The sequence below is a fragment of the Atractosteus spatula genome, chromosome 6, assembly GCF_055471065.1.
Source record: "Atractosteus spatula isolate fAtrSpa1 chromosome 6, fAtrSpa1.hap1, whole genome shotgun sequence".
NCBI classification, from domain to species: Eukaryota; Metazoa; Chordata; class Actinopteri; order Semionotiformes; family Lepisosteidae; genus Atractosteus; species Atractosteus spatula.
The window spans coordinates 14,876,273-14,900,770 of NC_142711.1; the positions used below are offsets into that span (position 1 = coordinate 14,876,273).

A 24,498-nucleotide genomic window follows, 5' to 3' on the forward strand; every position below is an offset into this window, starting at 1 on the left:
AGAACAGTCTGAGCTCCTGACACAGCACTGTTCCATTTCTATATCAATGAGTTAACAAAGGTGTGAGAACAGTCTGAGCTCCTGACACAGCACTGTTCCATTTCTATATCAATGAGTTAACAAAGGTGTGAGAACAGTCTGAGCTCCTGACACAGCACTGTTCCATTTCTATATCATTTAGTTAACAATCAATGAGTGTAGGAACACTAGGATCTGGCCCAACACTGTTCAATAGCTATGCAGCATGAGGCCAGGAGCTGCAGACAGTCTAAACATCTACAAGCATCTGGATGGGAAGACAAAATGTGAGAGGGAGAAAGAGCGATTGACAGAATGATGGGGGAAGAGGGGAGGAGGATAGAAAAAAACTAAAACTCTTCTTGTTATTACAGGCAGACAACTAAAGAAGAGAAATGAAACCTGTTCTTCTACTTCTGTCCTCTGTCTGTGTACTGGGTGAGTTACTGACAGCTCTGCCAGTATTCCTCAACCATGCCCTGTGCAAAAATATCAGGATTGGTACAGAGTGGGGTCACTATGTGTGAAATCTCACGTTCTCTGACGCCAAGGTACCGATCTCTGTTTGTGTCTCTCTGTGCATGTCAGCTCACTCTGCCCAATATGTGATCTCCTGTCACAATCTGAGAAACAGACAGTTTTATGTCCAAAAATATATTTTAACTGTAAATTTTTAATGTACGTTTTTTTGTTCGGGAATACTTTTATTCATTTATAACAATAAAGCCCTTTCAATATGAACAATAACCTCCTCTCAGTGTTAATGTGCTGTAGTGTCCAGTCAGTGTGTCTGTACTGTATTAACCCCTCTCTCTCAGTGCAGTGTTAATGTACTGGAGTGTCCAGTCAGTGTGTCTGTACTGTATTAACCCCTCTCTCAGTGCAGTGTTAATGTACTGGAGTGTCCAGTCAGTGTGTCTGTACTGTATTAACCCCTCTCTCTCACTGCAGTGTTAATGTACTGGAGTGTCCAGTCAGTGTGTCTGTACTGTATTAACCCCTCTCTCTCAGTGCAGTGTTAATGTACTGGAGTGTCCAGGCAGTGTGTCTGTACTGTATTAACCCCTCTCTCTCAGTGCAGTGTTCATGTACTGGAGTGTCCAGTCAGTGTGTCTGTACTGTATTAACCCCTCTCTCTCAGTGCAGTGTTAATGTACTTTAGTGTCCAGTCTGCGTGTCTGTACTGTATTAACCCCTCTCTCTTCCCCTCTCAGAGCAGAAGGTTCATCTGGACAGATGGTTCAACCTTGAATTACCCAAACTGGATTCATGGTCAGCCTCTCAATACAGGCAAAACTGAAGACTGTGTGGAGATGAACTGGAAGAGTGAGTGAGAGAGTAAAAGATTAGTGCATTCAGTCAGTGTGTCAGTGAATAATGTCTGTTATCCAGTCAGTGTCTCAGTTCGTCAATCAGTCTATCGCTGTTATGAGGTCTAATTGTGTTCTCCATCTCTCTTTCTGCCCCACCTTTCTCTCTTCTTAGAAATAGGGCAGTGGAATGATGATTACTGCCATTCAATGGGCATTTTTGCCTTCAAAATTACTGCCTGAGAGTGAAAGAACCCACTTGAACTGCTTTGCTAATCTGCTTATTACAAGAGACACAGGATCTGGAAATGGAGGGAGAGAGAGAAAATGAGGGAGAGGGACTGAGAGAGGAAGAGAGGGAGAGGCTGTGGACGGTGTTTCTTCTTCTGCTTTGCTTGTGCTCAATAGAGGCTCCACTGTCATCTCCTCTTGGAGAAACCCATCAGGTGCTCAGTGAGAGCTGCTTCCACTGCTACTGACTGTGAAGAAACTGCACAAAAATAATAAAAAATATAGCAAACCTCAGAAATGTTGTAATTTTATGCTATTTGCACTGGGACCTACCTTAATAGCCTTTGCTCACAAAACAGGGGCTGAAGCAGAGCCTGTCACTGCTGGAGCAGTGCTGTCAGACCAGGGCACTGACAGCCCACCTGGAGAAGACCAGAATCATGGTTTTCCAGAAGAAAGCCAGCTGTTAGGGAAACAGGTACTGTACCAATTCACATCAAACAACTACACATCTCCTCTGACAGCTTCAAGAATTGAAAGTGAGCTTCTCGTACAATATTACGAGATAAGAGTGGTGTGCTGGGGCTCTGGGATTAGAGCAGTAGATTCCAAAAGGCTGAACAAGCTCATCAGGAGAGCAAGCTCTGTCATTGGGTCTGACCTGGACTCCTTGGAGGTAGTGGCTGAGAGGAGAATGATGTCCAAACTAGAGGCCATCATGGACAACTTCTCCCATCCCCTCTATGACAGGCTTGCAGGAATGAAGAGCACGTTCAGCAATAGACTGATTCATCCACGGTGCGACAGGGAGCGCTACAGGAGGTCATTCTTGCCGTCTGCCATAAGACTGTACAACGCATCCACCTTGCGTCTTGGCAGAGGCAACATCGACAGTGACCTGTTTCTGGACTAAACGCATCTACACATCTACTGCTATATCTGTTCTTTTTCTTTTTCTTTGTCCCGTTTACAACCACTTTTTGTGCAATATATGCCAGGGACCTGTGCAATACATTTATATTTATATCTATAGTTACATCTATATTTATATTCATATGTGTGATACGATTTTCTGTGTACTGTTCTGTTCTAGTTTGTTCTTGTGTGTCGGACTGTGAGTAACTCTTGTATTGTATTGTATGTATTGTACTATTATTATATAATTCGTTACACTGTGGCTGTGTTGTGTGTGTTAAGCTGCTGTTGCACTGCAATTTCCCTCACGGGATCAATAAAGTATCTATCTATCTATATTAACAATGATAATGTTATGGTAGTAAATGTTAATAAATGTTCACTAATTGTTATTGTTTGGCAACATTGTATTTCATTGATCCTGCCAATAAATCTCTTTGAATTTGAATAACAGACTCACAGAGGGAAACAGTCACCCTTCTGGCAACACCTCAGTTATACAGTATATTTATAAAAAGAAATGCTCGTGAAAGTGACATTTAGCAGTTCAATAATCTGCTCACCAGTTATTTCACTATCACTTACATCAAAGACAGAAAGAACACTTTCAGCACTCGTGCATCTTCATCAGTGTTGAAGAACCTGTGATAACAGTGAGTAGCTGAGAGTGCTGTGAGCTCTTTCAAACACCCAGCCATGTGGTTGATACCCTGGAGCATTGATACCCAATGAACATTAATCCATCGATTTTCTGAGGGCACACAGGCAAATCACAGACTCACACCAGGACCGCTTGTCCCAGAAGCCAATTAACCCATCAGTGTATCTTTGGACTGTGGAAGGAAACCAGAGCACCCAGAGGAAACCCACACACAGAGAGAACATACAAAATCCACACAGATAGCTCTGTCTGTGCACTGGTGAGAGTGCTGCCGTTGTGGTGTTCTATACTTGTGTGGGTTTCCTCTGGGTGTTGGCATTCTTAATGTCCAGAAGGCTTCCTGGTTTTAAAGTTCAAGCCCAATCCTAGAAAGCTAAAAATAGTGTTAAAGATTTAAGCCTACTCCTTAATAAATAGCTCATATTACAACACCAGACAAAAACTAATACTAACCCCAAAACCCCTAAATCATTTTACAAACGGCACCCCTGCTCACACCTTCAACACTTTTCAGCCATCAGTAGTACTATGAAGCATCCTTTTATATTAAAGTTAATCTCCCGATTAAACCCTCGAGAGAAGGCACCCCTTTTCAAACAGTCAAGAAATTAATGAGCACAGGGGAGAGTGTTTACCAAAGTATTTTACATGCATCTTTGAGGATGCGCATTTGCCGACATCTAGTGGCAGCATCTGGTCATTACAGTCCTTCCAGGACACTGCACGTCAGATAACGGTAAATTCCACTGGGTTATTCAAAGCGCAACATCCAGGGAAAAGCTATCGGTCATCTGACAGAAATCCGTACAAACAATTACATATACACTTCTACAGTTTCAGTAGAATGACAGAGTGAAAAAAACAAGACACGTACTGCAGATATTTATCTCTGATAGATTTGTCTGTTTTCCATCTTCACAGTCTCAAATGTAACTGCACCAGAGTGTTAAATCTGACTGGACACCAGGGGCGTAGCCACCCTGATTGATCCTAGGCCTACCCAATCAGTCCAAATTAATTTTAGATTTGTTTCCCCTTGTTTGCGTTTCATGATTTCCTTTTTAATGTTACGTGTTTGTTTTTTCATCGTATGCGATTTGCTATTGGCTCGCTGTATCTTTTGTGACCAATATGACAATTATGTAAATGTAGTGGGGCCGTGCATGCGTGGCCGTAGCCTAATTGGCTATCGTTGTCGTCAGACCCTCTTAGAGCTATCTAGCGCTAGGTTTTTGGTTTATTAGCCAACATGGCAAAACAAAAGCATATATCTACGTTTTTCAAAAAGCCGCCTGTAGATAACCAGACCAGTCCCGAAACAAATAGGACACATGAGATGCTACAGGTATCCTGGGTTTTAAGGAGTACAGTCTGGCTTCCCGAATGTGTTTCTGGAACGCAAGCGGCAGTGCACGCGTTTGCTTGTAGCAGCACAATACCTGCTCGACCTGTAAGAGTTCAGCACGAAGAGGTTCTAAAATTTCTCCTGTAAACAAATTTTGGAATGCATGAATAACTAAGATCATATTGACGGATACATGCGAGTGTGCATTTTACAGATAACTATTCAGATGTGTTTAATATTTAAATATTAAATATCCGCTGAATATTTAAAGGCAAGGTAAAAGCTCCGTGAAGTTGCCCCCCCCCTACAGACAGCACAAACGATGAAACCAACCTCATTCGTTAGTGCTATGTTTGTGCCGGTTTGTGCCCTTGAAAGTAGCGTTTGTGCTGCTTTCGTTTCCGGGATATAGAGCCTTGGTTTTTCGGGGGTCGTGACGTCACGCAGGCCCCCTACAATGTCGTAGGGAAACCAAAGCGGTCTTATTCGTTAGTGCTGCGTTTGTGGCGGTTTTGGGCCGTTGAAAGTAACGTTTGTACTGCTTTCGTTCCCGAGATGTAGCACCTTGTTTTTCCAGTGATCACGTGATTATGCACGGTGACTTTGACCTCCAGTGACCTTGTCTGTTCACTGTTCAAGTGCCCTGTTAAAGTTTAGCCTGTACCCTTTACATTTTAAAGACAATCAATATCCATAAACATATGAGCCTACTTAGATGTGAATACTAAGACATGAAGCATGCCATAAGCATCTGAAGCATGAAGCATCTATGACATAAACTTGTGGTTGTGATGTATGTAAAATCTCCGTGATTGTAAGATCTATGTTTTTTTCTAAGGCACGTTTTTGTTCTTTCCCTACCGTGACACGCTCTTGCCAAACGCGTAACTGTGGGATACCATCGCGACAAGACCTCCGCAGCATGTCATGACAGGGACCTAGTGTATAACACATGTATATCTCGGCAGTATATATCGCGACTGGCGCCTTGCTTCCATGCCACCATGGCACTGCTGTCGCAAAAAAGGTCTCATATCAGAACATGATATACCTAGATTCGACGTTTAGCAACATATGGACTCCATGTGGCGACATTGGGGCGAGGCATTTTGTCGGGGTATTTCATATCGCGATATACGGGCTTCATGTCGCGACATGGGGGCGGGGCATTTTGTCGGGGTATTTCATATCGCGATATTGGGGTTTTATGTCACGACATGGGGGCAGGGCATTTTTGTCGAGGTAATTCATATCGCGATATAAGGGTTTCATGTCGCGACATGGGGGCTGGGCATTTTTGTCGAGGTATTTCATATCGCGATATACGGGCTTCATGTCGCGACATGGGCGCGGGGGTGGGGGGGGGGGCTCTGTCATATCGCGATATGTGGGCTCCGTGTCACGACATGGGGGTGGAGGCGTTTTGTAGGGGTATGTCATATTGCGATATATGGACAGTGATGCGCCAGTCGCAATGGGTATCGCGATGTGATCGTGATGCGCGCACTCCTATCGTGACATGCTATCGGAGTCGTGAACGCGCTGTGGATGCCACCACATTCTTTGTCTGCTATTCAGTTTTGACCTCAGTGCGACTTCTCTTAGATTGATCAGTAATTGGAAACCAATGGATGTGTTACTGTATATCAAGCGTGCTCATACAGCACACACGGTACACACAGAACTTCCGCTGTGGCGCTTTACCCAATCAGAGTGTCGATTCTCACTCTTCACCCAATCACGGCCCGAACTGTTCGGGGGTTTAGCCAATCGCGGGTCTGAGAGCTGAGAGCTAGCAGCGCCAGGTGGATCGGCTTGTTTACCGTCAATGAGAATCTATTTTTAAAATGCTTTACTTATTTGCAAAATAACTACATCGGCTTGGTTTTTTAACGTCTTTATTGATTCACAATGTCCCGTACTCTTCGAAATAAATACATTTTTATTTGCAATATAACTGTCTCCGCTGCTTTCTGTAATGAATACATGGTATTTGAACAATTTAATTGTATATTTAAGGCAACACCTTCTGCTTTGTACTTCAAAAATGAATAGAAATGTAAAGTGTATGATCTATTATGATGCTCGTGCTTTCAATTTTGTTTTTTATTGTTAAATTATATCGATCTGGAAACTAATACCTAAAAATGTGTATATGGGCTCTCGTGTTGTACCAGCGGTCATTTGGAAACTGGTGTCTCTTCACCAATGAAAGGAGTACACAAGCAATACATTTTCGAGAACATGGTTAAAAATTAAAAGAAAACACCTAACCCAATAAACTAACACAGTAACTCCCTCCTAAATGTAAGTCTGTTTATTCGCGTAAAGGAAAAGTGTGGGGTCAACTGATCAAAAGATCACAACTGATAGATCTGGTGGTCGTGACTTTCCTGTTTTGTACGTCACAGAGTGACGTCAGAGCCAGGAAAAGAACGCGCTATAATGAAATATATTGAAACATCCACCCCACCCGACCAGACAGACTCGGAAAACACATTGCCCCCATTGTTTTAATCACAATCAGGAGTTCACGTACCGAGGTTGTTGGTACCTGTAAACATCCTTGTAAATAGTCACGTGATTACCCGAAAGGCGCTATATCTCGGAAACGAAAGCAGCACCAGCGCTACTTACAGCGACACAAACCGGCACAAACGCAGCACTAACGAGTGTGGTGAGTTTCGTCGTTTGTAGTGTTCGACGGGCGGTTGGCCAACTTCATGGAGCAGGACGTGCAAACATGTCTGGGTCATTACATTGCAGACTGCAGAAGACTCGACTTCACCTGAGGATCTAACACAGGCGCCCATACCTGTGTCTTCAGAGGGCAGGTGTGCCCTCACGCTGTATTCTACACCAAGGACTGGCTTGAAACACGAAGATAAAAGCACTGTGAGCTCATCGCTTCACGTTTGCGAATAAGACCCCTGTAAATACAAACACACGGATAATGACAGTTTATTAAAGAATTCAGATATATGTTCACTTCTGTTACGTGAAAATTTTTTTAAAAAATGTTTCCAATATTGCCGCGGTCCGCAGGTGTGAGACCAGTGTTGCTTCTCGGATGTGTTATTTAGCACTATTGATTTGTGGTTGGAATATAATTTTAGTTGCATATTACAACATGTTTCCCAGCAGTGAATAATGAGCTCAGTTCAGTTTATTTGCCATATGCACACGTGCAATGAAATGCTCGTTCGCATGCATGCTCCAATACAAAGACATTAAGGAAACACCAACCGTAATAGCGATGGGTCTTAACTAAGGTTGCAAATGAGAGAACGATACTACTGTATATAAACACTAAATAGAACACTAAATAACATACCATTTAAGTACAAGTCAGCACAAGCAGGGTGAGAAAAAAACAAAAACATATTAATACTGTAACGTAACGGGGGCTCAGGCGGGCGCCCTTGCCGCATTAGGTCGGCCCCCGACCGTCGGGGGCTCGAACCGGGGACTCCCGCGTCGCTCAGCAGGGACCCAGCCCGGTGAGCTAAAGAGAGATCTTTCTACGGCCCACTAGCTGTAGTCCTGCTATCACAGGGAAGGGCGGTGACGTCACCTGCTCTGGTAAGCCGGCACTTACACAGTACCTGTCGGCCGTAAGCGTTACAATACTATATTTCAGTAATAAGCTTTGACTACATTTGAACTTGCGGTCCAGTTTTTCATTCAGCACAGAACTGAATTGCTCAGGCTATGGTAAGTGGTGTACGTCGTCCTGTACGTTTGTGTCCTCTAGAGGGCAGCAGCTGTTTATGGGTTCACGATGAAACGAGAAGAAAACGGTGTCTCCTGCAGATAGTGCCGGCTGGGGAGGATTCAGGTTGCGAGCAGTGTGAAGCGATAAGATTTATAAAGAGCAGTTAGAGGTTTAGGGTTGTTTCTGCCTAATTGTTATTATTTTGTGTTGGGATTATTAAAATGAGTTATTTGTCAGCTGATAAATTCAGATTGTTTAATGATTGTCTTTTCGAAGATTGTGCCAAAACGTTAGAACACAGCCAGGAAACCCCCTCGAGCTTAGAAACTGCTGCCGATTCTTATTTATGTGCAAAAGTGGCCTGTCCCACAATACCGAAAGAGGTCACGTTATTTTATTTGATGTCTTGCAAAGACATGCTGAGAGTTTTTATTGTGTCTTTTCTATATATAAGAGAACAGGTAGAAATGAATTCCATAGGGAACCTCAGGAAGAACGTGCTTGCTTGTTGTCGTATTTTGTCGTTCTTACTTCAAATGCGTTAACATTTGAAGTAACTCAAAAAGTAACTTCCAACTCGAAAGCAGGACAGAATCAGCATTTGGATACTTTCTTGGAGAAGAGTTTGCTGTAGTTCCAACCCAGCTTGGGTCTCATATAGATTAATACAGACTACAGGTATTCAGCTCAAAATCACAAGATTAGGCTTATATCCATCCACTTTCTTTTTAACCAGTTTATGGGGGAGCCAAAGCCTATCCAACCCACATGCACAAGGCAGGATACAGTCTGGGGTGTCAGGCAACCACAGGGCAGAAACACAGACACATGCACTTTCACACAGGCCTACTCACCAGCATGTCTCTGGACTGGGGGAGAAATCCAGAGCACCCAGAGGAAGCTCACATGAGCATGGGGGAGAAATAGACTCCACACAGATAGCAACCCAGGCCAGAGTTGAACGCAGGCCCGTGCTTGAGACTGCAATGCTAACCACTGTGCCACCATCTCACCCTTCTTCTACATACATCTAGGTCTAGAATCGATTGTGTTGAGGAGTTCGACCAGGGCTTTTTTGTTTTTACAGTATGTTGCAGTTGTTCGTCAGGGTGTGTGAGGTGTGAATGTGGTCAGAGTGCCGTGGTTTAGCAGGAAGCTACGCAGACACATTAATGTGAATCTAAATAGAAACAGACACAAATAAAGTAACAAACAGTTTCTGCCGTGACCAACAGAGTACAACACAGACAGTTGTGTTTTAATTTGTGAATTTTAGTGTGAAGGCATTGCTTTAGAAATTATTTGACCCCACCAACGCCCCCGATGTGTAATTCCATGACATGTTGTGTGTGAGCAGTATGAGACAGTGATGGACGAAATTAAGAACAAGGAGAGATTGTGAAGGATTGGAGTGCGTGTCCCACTTAGTTCATTTGATAGTAGTTAATTGATCTGAGTATCCCATCCGGAAAGACTCCAGGGTATCGGCTTCAACATCATACTGTAGGTATATAAAGGATCTGACGATTTCTTTTCACAGGTTCCTCAACACTGATGAAGATACAAGAGTGTTGAAACAGTGTTTTTCCATCTGTAGTGAAAGTGATGGTGAGATAAGTGATGGGTAGATGAACTATCAAGACACTGAATGTGAATTTTCTCTGAGCAGTTTGCAATTTCCTCATTCAACCTTTACTGCAGCCAGCAGCCATGTCACCCTGCAACTCACAACCGGCAGCCCACTGAAGCTCAGCAGGTGTGTGCCTGGTCAGTACCTGGGTGGGAGACCTCCTGGGAAGAACTAAGGGTGCTGCTGGAAGAGGTGTTAGTGGGGCTGGTAGGGGGTGCTCACCCTGTGGTCTGTGTGGGTCCTAATGCCCCAGTATAGTGACGGTGACACTCTACTATAAACAGATGCCATCATTTGGATGAGATGTAAAACCAAGGGTCCCGACTCTCTGTTGTTATTAAAAATCTCAGGGTATTTCTTGAAAACCACTCATGGCCTCCTCCAGTTCTATGAACTGGCTTCATCACTCCGCTCTCCTCCCCAGTGAGAGCTGGTGTATGGGGAGCAGATTGGTGCATCATCCAGGTGGGGGATGCACACTGGAGGTGGTTTAGGGGAGTCCCCATTATCTGTAAAGTGCTTTGAGTGGAGTGTCCAGAAAAGCACTATATAAGAGTAAGCAATTACTATTAGTATTATGAACCGAACATGTTTTGGGGGGTGTATGAATGGAGCCCCATGTCTCAGCAGTAAGGGGGAAGCTTGTCCAATTCCATCGCAGGGCAGACTGATGCACACACTCACAAACAGAATTTGCAAACCTAGGCTGATCAACTGATCGCCAGTTGCGGGAATTGACAGAGCGTGAGGGGGGAGTGTGAGAAACAGGTAATTCCACATTGAAGAGAATGGCTAAGTGGTCAGAGAGGCCTCCTCACACCTGAAGAAGGCTCCACGGCCGAAACGTGTTTTCTTCCTTCTCTTTTCAGCCTGGAATAAACCTATGGCTTGTTCCAATAATCAAATGCGTCTTTTACCAGGAAATAATTCCGTTTCAGTTGCAGCAGTTGCAGTGAGGTGTACCTGAGAGCCACGTTCGATGAGTCCGCGACGGTGCAGTAGCAGGTGGTTAAAAGTCCGCAGCTGAACAGTTTCATCAGGGAGCAGCCGGCAGTAGAAGCAGCAGTCACATTGCCAGTGCAAGTCGCGTTTGTATATTGCAATGTGAAGCGGATAAAAATAAGACATTTGAAACCAGGGCAGCAGAGCAAGAAAAAAAGAAATAAAAAGTAGATAAAATGATTTTTTTTTTTTTAATCTCAAACCGGTGAGAGGAGCGAGAGCCGAGCGCTCCCTCTCAGCCGGAACCGGAGCTGGAATAGGGGGATCGCAAACAGGATACTGTGCAATGATCGTTTCCCTATTCCTCAAGGTTGTGTTTCCAAAATGGTCATCTCCTTTGTTTCTGATAAGTAGTTACTTGCCTTATTTCCCTATGGTTTTCTGAGTAAGGATAAGCCTTGTAAACTATGTTTCTTTCAAATCTAATCTTTGTGCTGTTTTATATTGTTGTTAAGATTCATATATATAATTTCTGTGTGTTAACAGGAGAAAGAAGGCACCTCCTGGCTGTGCCCCAATAAAGACTTCTATTTTCCACGTTTTTATTGTGGGGTATTGGGGTCTCTCTCGGGGACAGCGCCAGCACTGTTCAGGTGTTAGGAGTGGGATACCCCCTTCAGGCCCAGTGATACCCTGCTGTTTTGTTGTTTTGAATATTAAGAGCATTTGTGCACCTTTTGCTTTAACACGCTGTGGATCAGATGGTTTCGGAGGGCTGTCTGAACGCCCAGTCAGTTGTGTATATATTCTGGGAGAATAGCACACATGACTGAACCTTAGACCCTGTTGTAAACACTTTTGAACACAAGACTCACTACAGGAGCAATTGAGAAACTAAGAAACTAAGCTTGTTACAACTAACTAAAACAGCAAAGTGGTGGTTTAATTAGTAAATATGACTTTATTAATTACTTTCTACCAACAACATTCATTACACACAATGTAATGGAATCACACATATTCTAACAGGACTCTGCACACAGCACACACACCTCTGGCTGAGAGATAGGGAGGGTGTTGGTGGTATAAAATGTTTTAACAGTATTTTCACACAAATGTTTTAATTAAAACATTACTGGGCTGTATTCTGTCAGAACAAACCTATTTTCAGCTCCTAATCTCTCCTCAACAACTTGCCCCTCCTCAGGAAACGTGAAGACTCTCTTTTTCTAATCTTATATTCAGATTCACATTGAACATAGAGATAATAAGGGGTTAATATTAACTGAGTGGATCTATTAAATACTATAATTTCAGAATAATATGTAAAAGTCACTTATATCATATGAGTTATTAAACTAAGGGTTTTATATTTAAGAATGACCTCAGCATCAGAACTGCACTACAACATTGTCTGTTGATACAGTACATATGAACAGTGCTCAATCATAGTGACTAAGGGACACCAGACTGTCACAGGCCCTGAGAGAATATAGACTGTCCACAGCTTCCAGAGAGACAGGTCATCCCAGACAGGAGAGAAACAGACAGTACAAACAGGAGACAGACAGGAGAAGCAGAGGTCAGTGCAGACAGGAGAGAGACAGGCCAGCAGAGACAGGGGAGAGACACTCACAGCTCTGCAGCAACAACAGTTTCCTGTCCCCCTGTGTCCAAGTGAGACAGACGACCTGTGTCACAAACAAGATAGGTCACAAACAAGAGGAGACCGAGTCATCTTGCCTGTGGGTAGTAAGTAGATAACTGATCCAAGAGTCTCATTCTGCCTTTTCTTGAAAGGAACCAGGGTATTGTCCAAATGCCTGGGTGGCTTTTTCTCCCACAAGTTTTTTGTAGGAATAAAAAAAAAATGTGGCTCATGCTGGATTTAAATGCACTTTGTTGTAGTTTCCACTCTTTGTGCTTCACTGTTTATTCTGTAGATTGACTCATCGTGATTCTAAAGTTGATTCTGAAGATTTCCAGTGAGTGGATGTGTCAAAGCCTTTGAGGATCTGGAAGAGTTGTATCAGGTCCCTTATAGTCTTCCCTGCTTAAAACTTCAAAGATTCATTTCCTTCAGTCTGTCAGTGAGGGACACTCCCTTCAGACTAAAGAGACTCAGTTCCTTCAGTTGCAAATGACCCAGGGAGATTTTTGGACTTCATAATAAATAACAGCAGTTATGTATTAAATATAATAATTAAAGGCAGTAGATTCATAGATGAAATGCTTGATATATTGTATTTATAATCTATAAACATATTTAATAATTAAATAATATTATTATATATGCAGTATATTAATAATAAATGAGTTTTGAGTTTGAATTTGAAGAAAGTTAAAGAAGTTGTCTCTCGTAGAGTCTGAGGAAGGTCATTCTAGAACGCTGGAGCAGCAACAGAAAAGGCACTGTCACCTAAAATCCTTGATTTAGTCCTGGGGACAGTGAGCACAGGACCAGCCTGAACTGACCAGAGCCTGCGGGGGGAGTGTAAACATGGAGGTGTTCAGAGGTGTATGATGGAGCCAGATTGTTTAGAGCCTCAAATGTCAGTAACATGATCTCGTATTGAATGTGTGACTTTATAGGCAGCCAATGTAGAGACTTAAGTGTAAAAGTGATATGCTGCCAGGGTCTGGTGTGAGTCAGTAGTCTAGCTGCAGAGTTTTGAACATATTGCACCTTACCAAGAAGACTGTTTGAGAGCCCAGAGGGCAAAGAGTTCCACAGATCAAGCCTTGATATTATAAATAAATGAATTAGTACTCAGCATCAGACATTGATAGTAATGTTGTAATGCTGGCAATATTTCTAAGGTAAAAGAAACATGTCTTAATCAAATTTTCCACATGAATCTCAAACAACAGGAGCTGATCAACTGTGACTTCCAGATTCCTGACTATGGTTGATGGATAAATGGGGAAGCTATCCACCATTACTGTGAAACCTTTTCCAGCTCACGTTTGCTGCCCACCAGTAAAATTTCTGTTTTCTCACTATTTAACATCAGGAAATTTGTTGTCAACCAAAGTTTGATGTCACACAATCAAGAGATAGGTGATGGGGGAAGACGTTTTAATGTAAATCTTTTTTATCATCTGCATAACAGTGAAACTGAAGACCATGTCTGAGTATAATCTGACTGAACGCATATAAATAATAAAAAGCAATGGGCCCAAGACTGAACCCTGTGGCACACCGTGATTGACTGGGGCCATGTGGGATGGGTATTGCCCATAATAAAGTAATGAGAGAGTCTGCAACAACATCAGTGTAACTCAGACTTTCTGTCAGAATATGAGTGTTTCTCTCTGTAATTTTGTGAGTGTCTGACTGTGCTCCTCTTTGTCAGTCTATGCCTGTGTGTAGGTCTCTGTGTGTCTGTGAGGTCACCATGCATGTGCTAACACTGAGACTGATCACAGAGGGATTTATGGGACTATATAATAATGGAATTGCTGGCTACAAAGAGAAGAAAAACTAGAATGTTACAATGTTTTGAGGTTTGTTGTATTTTTTATTATTTTTTTGCAGTTTCTTCACAATCAGTAGCAGTGGAAGCTGCTCTCACTGAGCACCTGATGGGTTTCTCCTAGAGGAGATGACAGTGGAGCCTCTATTGAGCACAAGCAAAGCAGAACAAGAAACACTGTCCACAGCCTCTCCCTCTCTTCCTCTCTCAGTCCCTCTCCCTCATTCTCTCTCTCTCTCTCTCCCTCTGTATCCAGACCCTGTGTCTCTTGTGGAAAGCAGAGCAGCAAAGCAGTACAGGTGGCTCCTTTCACTTTCTCATGCTCTGTTCTTGAAGGCACAGATGTAGTTCTTCTTGTAAAAGCAGCGATCATCGTTCCACTTCCCTGTGTCTGAGTGGAGAAAGTGGAGAAACACACCATGATTAGACCTCATGACAGTATTGGATTGACGGACACACTGACTGACTAACAAGCTGATTTACACTAACACACTGACTGACTTACTCTTCCAGTTCATCTCCACACAGTCCTCAGCATTGGCTGTATTGTCAGGCTGACCAGGCACCCAGTTCCAGTAATTCCAGTCAGTACCATCGGTCCAGACAAACAGTCCAGTCTGAAAGAGGAAGGGAGAGGTTAATACAGTACAGACACACTGACTGGACACTCCAGTACATTAACACTGCACTGAGAGAGAGGGGTTAATACAGTACAGACACACTGACTGGACACTACAGGACATTAACACTGCACTGAGAGAGAGGGGTTAATACAGTCCAGACACACTGACTGGACACTCCAGTACATTAACACTGCACTGAGAGAGAGGGGTTAATACAGTACAGACACACTGACTGGACACTCCAGTACATTAACACTGCACTGAGAGAGAGGGGTTAATACAGTCCAGACACACTGACTGGACACTACAGGACATTAACACTGCACTGAGAGAGAGGGGTTAATACAGTACAGACACACTGACTGAACACTACAGTACATAACATGGCACACCAGAAATTTAAAAGTTTGCCTCATCCAAGAAAGAGCAGAAATCACTCTGATGTGATGTGTTCTCTGAAAACAAGGAGAAAAGATCTTTCCAATACAGCAATGCTCCATTTCACCCCTCCTATCCATGATCCCATTGACCTTTATTTCTAAATCCTTCAGCAGGAACTTTTATTCCAGACAGACACCAGAAGCCGCAATTATCCTTAAACTCAGATCACACCTTCTACCATCTCTCAATGGTCATCTTATTTCTTTTCACCTCTCCATTCATTTTCAGGGTTCAGCCTTTCACAATTCTACGGTGTCGAATTTGTTTCCCAGACTCCCATTCATTTGGATCGCCTTTCAATTTTTTCATGCCCAATCTCACAGGATCATTCTTGTGTTCTCCTTCGATTCTTTCCCTCTCTCTCCCTGCCACCTGAAGACTGCTCAGCAGAGGAAACGTGTTTAGCACCATTAGTCGCCTGCTCCACTGTAGGATTCTAAAACATGGACCACATGCAGTTGTATCACCAAACAGACTACGAAAGGCATTCTGTGTGGAAGACTTCACGTGGCAAAGACGGGACACACACACCAAATCAGTGCTCTCTCCCAAGACTCTGCAAGAATTGAACCCATATTTATCTGCCATCAGCTCCATTGGCTTGGTCGAGTCATCTGGACATCAGACTCCAGATTCCCTAAGAAGTCTCTCTTTGCCCAGCTTAGCCAAGGCATTCACACCAGCGGAGGCCAGAAGAAGTGTTGCAAATTCGATAATAAAACTACATTGATATCAGCTCCTGGAAGACTGTGGCCCTTCACTGACCCAGATGGAAGAAGAGTATCTCAAGACAAAACAGCACTTTGAGACCCAAAGACACGCAGAACAAGGAAGCAAAGCATAAACATCCAATTCAGCTTGTCCTGATCGGGTTAGATGGTACACAGTCTCATATCTCCTGAGACAGCACCTGCTTGACCCGACAGGGAGTCTGGATAAGATGCTGGTCTTATCAGGCAGCTCTGGGTTTGTGGAACACAGTCACCCTTGGCCTTGAGGGTTTGCCCCTGAGTGAGAGTATATCCTCACAGGGGGATCACTAGAGAAAAGGTAGAGTGATCTAATACAAAGAGGCAGAGATAAAGACATGTTACACAGAAAAACAGAGTGATAGAGTCCCACAAAGTCCCACACAGACAGACGGACAGAACCATAGAGTCACACAGGTGGTCGGCCACAGTTGTCTCCAGGAACTCACTCTGAAGAGTTCAAAGGCTCCCAGCCAGATACGAGGGTTGGTGTTGTTGTACTTCATGACGACGCACAGAAGGTCAGTGTTGGACTGGTTACTGTGAACTGACACTAGGTGACCTCCTGGGACTTCCTTTCTGCAGGCGAACTGAGAGAGGAATTATTAAATTACAGGCACACTGACTGGACACTCCAGTACATTAACACTGCACTGAGAGAGAGGGGTTAATACAGTACAGACACGCTGACTGGACACTCCAGTACATTAACACTGCACTGAGAGAGAGGGGTTAATACAGTACAGACACACTGACTGAACACTACGGTACATTAACACTGCACTGGGAGAGAGGGGTTAATACAGTACAGACACACTGACTGGACACTCCAGTACATTAACACTGCACTGAGAGAGAGGGGTTAATACAGTACAGACACACTGACTGGACACTCCAGTACATTAACACTGCACTGAGAGAGAGGGGTTAATACAGTCCAGACACACTGACTGGACACTACAGTACATTAACACTGCACTGAGAGAGAGGGGTTAATACAGTACAGACACACTGACTGGACACTCCAGTACATTAACACTGCACTGAGAGAGAGGAGTTAATACACTGACTGAACACTATATGACTCTATGAGAGTACTGACAGACACACAGGGAATGACTCATGGAGGAAGACAGACAGCTAGATTGCCTGCTTGTGGGGGTGGTTTAATATGTGACACATGGACATTGTGACACTGCTCCTTCACAGGATCAGGGCACTGTTGACTTACAGTACAGACAGAAAGACACACAATGAAACACTCATCCTTACTGATCACCTCTGCAGGGACACTGGCACAGGAGCAGAGGGAGACGTACACAGACAGACACGATACCCAGAGAGAGACGTATACACAGAGAAACACAGACGGGCACCTCGGCATCAGAGTAGTTGAGAGCAGTGTTGTAGTATTTCACACACAGTGAGCCCACGCTGTACCAGTCCTTATATTTCTGAATAGGGCAGGGTTGGGGGAAGCGGGCTGAGCAGTGTTGCCACACATCTGGTAGGAAAACACATACTCTAAATACACTGCACATACTTCATAAGCACAGTACATACACTTTATACAAGGAGCCGCATTGTTATGTGTCAGGTTTAAAGTAGATTTATATAATCCTAATAAACATTACACTTATATAGCGCTTTTCTGGACACTCCACTCAAAGCGCTCTAGAGGTAATGGGGTCTCCCCTCCACCACCACCAATGTGCAGCCCCACCTGGATGATGCGACAGCCATAGTCATATGGCCATGGTGCACCAGTAAGCTCACTACACACCAGCTATCAGTGGGGAGAAGGGCAGAGTGATGAAGACAGTTCATAGATGGGGATTATGAGGAGACCATGATTGGTAAAGGACACTGGGAAATTTGGCCAGGACACCAGGATAACACGCCTATTCTTTTCGAGAAACACCCTGGGATTTTTAATGACCAGAGGGAGTCAGGACCTCGGTTTTACGTCTCATCCGAAAGACAGCACCTTTTTTACAGTATAGTGTCGCCTGTGCTTTTAGGCATTAGGACCCACACAGAACACAGTGCGAGTTCTCCCTGCTGGCCCCAATAACACCTCTTCCAGCAGTAGCCTTAGCTTTCCCAGGAGGTCTCCCATTAAGGTACTGGTCAGGCTCACACCTGCTGAGCTCCAGTGGGCTGCCAGGTGAGAGCTGCAGGGTGATATAGCTATGGATTATAGAGTATGTGGATTATAATGTTGTCATTGAACATTTAACCAGTACAGGACCATTCAGAACGAGAGGGACTCCAGTAATTCTGGAGAGCCTGCAAGCTGGGCAGCCCACGGTGGCCAGGACTTGTTAGAGTCACCTGGGAAACCAGCAACCTGTCGGAATTCTGATCCTACTGTGGGATTGGAAGGTGGGACGGCCCCGGAGATCAGGTTTGTCTTTGGAAGTGGAGGCACAGGAGGGCTGTGAGTGAGCTCTGCTGTCCTACAGGCCTGCACTCCAGCAATGTGGGCCTGTTCTTGTAGAACCAAGACCTTGCATTTGTCTCTTGTGTGTTAGGCTGTGATTTATCTGTGGCAGCACCAAAGAAAATATGACCTCACTGTGCGCCATTCCTGACTGTAGGGAGCACTTTATGAACTTTGTTTGTTGAATGAATGAGGATTGTTGGTTAGACCCACAAATATAGAACATTTTGTGTCAGTTTCTCAGACTCACCACCTCCATATACATACTGTATAGCCTACTGCACACACACAGTGTGTATCCTACATTATACAGTTTATACACACACTGTACAGTACACAAAGTGTGTATCCTACAACACACAGTTTATATACACTGTACAGTACACAAAGTGTGTAACGTACAACACAGTTTAAACACACTGTACAATACACAGTGTGTACCCTACAACACATAGCTTATACACACACTGTACAATACACACAGTGTGTATCCTACAACACACATTTTATATACTCGGTATACAATACACACACTTCCTGTCAACACACATTTTATATACCAAATTTTGCAATACACAGTGTACAACACATACGCACACCATATAGCCTACAGCACAAAGTTTATACACAACGTATAGAATACACACTCTCTATGCTGCCACTAATTTGTGAGAGAAATGTCTTCTCTGGTTATTTCATGTTCTGTAGTTACTAGTCAGGGTTATGTCCTAAACCAGCTTTCATTGAAAACGCAATGGGGGATTTCTGTGAGCGTACATGTGTATAGTCATGTGTACTGTCTCTCTCCTGTCTCTCTCTTCCCAAATTTCTCCTCCCTATCTCACCTTTCTGTTCTTCTCCCCTATACAGACTCAGCACAATCATGCGGTCAGTAACTCACCCAGTGCACAGACAGTGGCCACACAGACCAGCAGCACAAGAACAGCCTTCATTTCTCTTCCTTTGTAGTCTGCCTAGGAAAGCAAAACACACACACAGACACACATATATTACTTTTCTGACCTTCAATAATATACAGATCTTTTTGGAAGTTTGACCTTTTGTGTTTGAGGGTGCTGTGAAGGAGCTCTGCTGCAGTCTCTCCCCTCTCCCTCCTCCCTGTTTGCACAAGTTAACAAAACCATCTTTCTCTGAAACCAGAGATCTGAAACCAGTATCTACAATCCCAAACTGAAATGGCCTTCTTACCTTTCAATCTGAGAGGACGACTGTCTCTCTGTCCTTCTCACTCTGCTTCTTATCTCTCTCTGGTTTCTCACCTCCTCCCTCTGCCTCTTTCCCTTTCACTGTTTTCTAAAAAACTTTTGCTCTCCACCTCCCCTCTTCCTCTTCTGTCTGTTTCTTAGTCTACCCCTCTCACTGTCGCTCATTCCACTGTCCCTGTCTGTTAGTCGAAATTCAGATTCAACAACTTTAAATTGCATGATCAACAGATTAGTGCAGACATTTACAACAACACAAATTTACTGTCTCCACCACCGACTGCCTGTGGCAGGAAATCACATACTGAGCTGCAGTGCTGTTGAGTTTCCTCTCCCAGTCAGATTGGAAGCTGTTCTGATTTCAGCAGGTGATGGAACTCTGGGATCAGAGTCGTTATTTTAGGGAAGAATGTTTGTCTTTTACTCTCAGAATTAAGGGAGCCCATTGTCCTGGATGCATTGACTGACTGTAAACTATGATACCTGATACATTTCAGTGTGTTGTGTTTCTTCTGTGTGTGATGTGTGCAAAGACACGTGATATGGCAGTTTTTGCCGAAAGGCTCAACAACAAATTCATATTTATAGTTAGTTGTCTCAGAGAACTCTAATTGTCATTCACACTTTTTAAAAAGCACTTTTGTTTTCATTAGTTGCTAAAAGCTTAAATATTATCTCATCAAGATTAGAGTACTATAATGCCTTACTTATTGTATGATGAAGACCAGGCTCCACACAGTGGGGTGATACAGTCTGTTCACTCTGATGAAGACCAGGCTCCACACAGTGGGGTGATACAGTCTGTTCACTCTGATGAAGACCAGGCTCCACACAGTGGGGTGATACAGTCTGTTCACTCTGATGAAGACCAGGCTCCACACAGTGGGGTGATACAGTCTGTTCACTCTGATGAAGACCAGATTCCACACAGTGGGGTGATACAGTCTGTTCACTCTGATGAAGACCAGGCTCCACACAGTGGGGTGATACAGTCTGTTCACTCTGATGAAGACCAGGCTCCACACAGTGCGGTGATACAGTCTGTTCACTCTGATGAAGACCAGGCTCCACACAGTGGGGTGATACAGTCTGTTCACTCTGATGAAGACCAGGCTCCACACAGTGGGGTGATACAGTCTGTTCACTTTGATGAATACCAGATTCCACACAGTGGGGTGATACAGTCTGTTCACTCTGATGATGACCAGGCTCCACACAGTGGGGTGATACAGTCTGTTCACTCTGATGAAGACCAGGCTCCACACAGTGGGGTGATACAGTCTGTTCACTCTGATGAAGACCAGGCTCCACACAGTGGGGTGATACAGTCTGTTCACTCTGATGAAGACCAGGCTCCACACAGTGGGGTGATACAGTCTGTTCACTCTGATGAAGACCAGATTCCACACAGTGGGGTGATACAGTCTGTTCACTCTGATGAAGACCAGATTCCACACAGTGGGGTGATACAGTCTGTTCACTCTGATTAAGACCAGGCTCCACACAGTGGGGTGATACAGTCTGTTCACTCTGATGAAGACCAGGCTCCACACAGTGGGGTGATACAGTCTCCTCACTGAGGAAGACCAGGCTCCACACAGTGGGGTGATACAGTCTGTTCACTCTGATGAAGACCAGGCTCCACACAGTGGGGTGATACAGTCTGTTCACTCTGATGAAGACCAGCCTCCACACAGTGGGGTGATACAGTCTCCTCACTGAGGAAGACCAGGCTCCACACTGATGAACACCAGGCATCTTGTGTGCAGCACTACTGTATGTCTCTAGAGCTAAGCGATTGAGTCTATGAGAGACTCCTCCAATTTCGACCTGTCTTTTTTGCTTTTGCTGTAAACTGTCGTGGGCTATTTAGATTAAACTGATTATGTGAGTGGGGTGTCCATGCTCTCTTAGTATTCCCTGCATGTGCCCCAGTTTCCAGTTTCCCACCCTTCACAGACACACAGGCTGGTGTCTGTGATCTACTGGAATCACATACAGCTGGGTTAACTGGTATCCCTAAATGGTCCCACAGCTCCTGTGCCTTTGTGGGCCTGTGATCTACTGGATTCTGATTACCAGGAGCAAGCTGACAGCTCAGGGAAGATGCTGTTAGGCTGTCCACTCAGTCCTGTCTTTGGCGAGTGTTTTTAATTTGTTTTGGACAGATGTTTGCTCCGGGCACAGGTTTCCCTCAGAGGTTTCTCTCCTCTCCAGGCAGCAGCCGGGCCGAGCTGTTTCATCGGTGCAGAATGAAGGTCTCCCCACCCCCGCCCCCCTGACCCCCTCTCCCTCTCTCGCCCTCGGAGCCGAGCGCGCCGTGCAGCCGGAGGTGTGAGCTCTCACCCCCGCACGCGCTCTCGGCTTCCTCTTCCTGTGCGGTTACTGTACCAGCTGCGCCGTTTGTCACCCCTGACACGGGGTTCGGAAGGAACGGCCGCAGAGATGGACTGCACTTTTCCTGCCTACAGCAGGTGTTTTATTTTTAACCCCAGCTCGTTTCTCTGCTCTCTCCTGCAGGCTGCAAGTCAGTTTCACTCTCGCCAGCGCATTTGCACTTCAATCAGACAGCCGAGTTCTTCTCTGAGGAGGCTGCAGCGCTAGCAAATTGCAGTTTTGCATCCTTGCAGGCAGAGATGATCTTTTTTTTGCTCAGGCTAGAAATGCCGCTGCCCCGGTCTGTGTACAGGAAGAGACGTTGGGCTGCGACAGCGTTAGGATTGGACCAGTAAGTGGGAGAGACTGGTAGATTCCTGTCCTGGCCAGTCTGGTTCACTGCCGACAGCTTGGGCTAATGAAGGGCTCTGCGACCCTGCTCCCAGACAGCCACAGACCTGCAGTCTTTGCGCAGGAGGCCTGCAAAGCTCCAGGGAGCACAGATCTGGACAGTACGTTATCCCCTTCCGACTAAGCCACCGATCAATAGAATTAAGTTCTGCACAAGTCAGCATGACTGAAAGCCGGGAGACCCTGGGTCTGTTTGACTATGCAGCTGTAGACCGTGGAAGTGCATTTAAAACTGAGAATAGGAGGGGCTTCTTTAAACAAAGGGTGGTGGGAGTCTGGAACAAGCTGCCCAGTCATGTGGCATAAGCCGATGTGTTGGCTTTTCTCACCAAAGTTAGCTACTAACTACCAAACAGACTGGCCAAATGGCCGCCTCTTGTCTGTGGCTCTGGTGGGATGGGACTCCTGTCAGTGCCTCGAAATCCAGTGCCCTATCCATTTTGCCACAGGGCCGCCCGAAAACAGTGTCTCACCGGGGATTTGAACCTACCGCCAGTGACAGGGGTGATGTCACATCCTGTCACCTGCTGAGCGGCACAGTCCCTGCCTCTTCGCCTCCTTCCGCCCCTGGACAACAGGCCTGATGAAGCCCTCCCACCGTGTGACGGTGAGGTGACAGAACACTGTCTGCGCGGGGGGCTGTTGGGGATACTCACCTGGCAGTGCTCTGTGGGAGCAGAGTGATGGGGGGCTGTAACTTTCCAGGATGGTAATTAAGCAGCCCCTCTGCCCCGGAGGCTGCTGGGATAGGACTTTCCTGCTATCGCGTAATACTCACAGTGTCGTTACGGGTTTGTTTCTGCTGGTGCCCCCTGCCAGCTGCTGTGCTCTGGGTCTCAGAGAGGGCAAGCCCTGGGGGTACTTTGAGAGTGTGTGCGTGTGAGAGGGCGAGGTGTGCTGTCTGCTACCTGCAGAGCTGTGCTCTGCAACCTCTGCAACACGCAGGGTGTCCTCCTGTGGTCATAGAGACTCGCTGCTTCTCCCTGTACAGAAATCAATTAAAAAACGTAATGTGTCCCATGAAACTGTTCATAAAAAAAATCATTAATTGAAACTTTATTTTTTAAAAGATTATATTGTAACGCTTACGGCCGACAGACACTGTGTAAGAGCCGGCGTACCAGAGCAGGTGACGTCACCGCCCTTCCCTGTGATAGCAGGACTACAGCTACTGGGCTGTAGGGAGATCTCTCTTTAGCTCACGGGGTTGGGTCGCTGCAGAGAGACGCGGAAGTCCCGGGTTCGAGCCACCTATACTTTGGGCCGACCAGATGCGGCAAGGGCGCCCGCGGAGCCCCCGTTGCGTTACATTGGTGTCAGAAGTGGGATGGGATAGCCCTTCGCCGGGGACGGCGATTTAAGCGGGGGAGAGTGTAACGCTTACGGCCGTCAGGTACTGTGTAAGAGCCGGCGTACCAGAGCAGGTGACGTCACCGCCCTTCCCTATGATAGCAGGACTACAGCTACTGGGCTGGACGGAGATCTCTCTTTAGCTCACGGGGCTAGGTCGCTGCAGAGAGACGCGGAAGTCCCGGGTTCGAGCCTCAGTCGGGATGGGGCCGACCAGATGCGGCAAGGGCGCCCGCCGGAGCCCCCGTTGCGTTACATTGGTGTCAGAAGTGGGATGGGATAGCCCTTCGCCGGGGACGGCGATTTAAGCGGGGGAGAGTGTAACGCTTACGGCCGACAGACACTGTGTAAGAGCCGGCGTACCAGAGCAGGTGACGTCACCGCCCTTCCCTGTGATAGCAGGACTACAGCTACTGGGCTGTAGGGAGATCTCTCTTTAGCTCACGGGGTTGGGTCGCTGCAGAGAGACGCGGAAGTCCCGGGTTCGAGCCCCGGACAGTGTGGGGCCGACCTGATGCGGCAAGGGCGCCCGCCTGAGCCCCCGTTGCGTTACATTGGTGTCAGAAGCGGGGTGGGATAGCCCTTCGCCGGGGACGGCGATTTAAGCGGGGGAGAGTGTAACGCTTACGGCCGACAGAC

At 45.5% G+C, this 24,498-nt stretch overlaps 1 protein-coding gene across 1 annotated transcript; it reads right to left on the reverse strand.

Moving 5' to 3' along the window:
* Positions 1-14,267: 14,267 nt before the first annotated feature.
* On the reverse strand, positions 14,268-19,777 carry LOC148832014 (lectin-like). The gene is made up of 6 exons (XM_088919097.1): positions 19,709-19,777; positions 19,401-19,473; positions 17,433-17,560; positions 16,506-16,646; positions 14,749-14,860; positions 14,268-14,634 (listed from the first exon to the last, which is right to left on the reverse strand). The coding sequence occupies exons 2-6, from the start codon at positions 19,450-19,452 to the stop codon at positions 14,561-14,563; spliced, it is 507 nt and encodes a 168-aa protein (XP_088775223.1). The 5' UTR covers positions 19,453-19,473; positions 19,709-19,777; the 3' UTR covers positions 14,268-14,560.
* Positions 19,778-24,498: the final 4,721 nt, after the last annotated feature.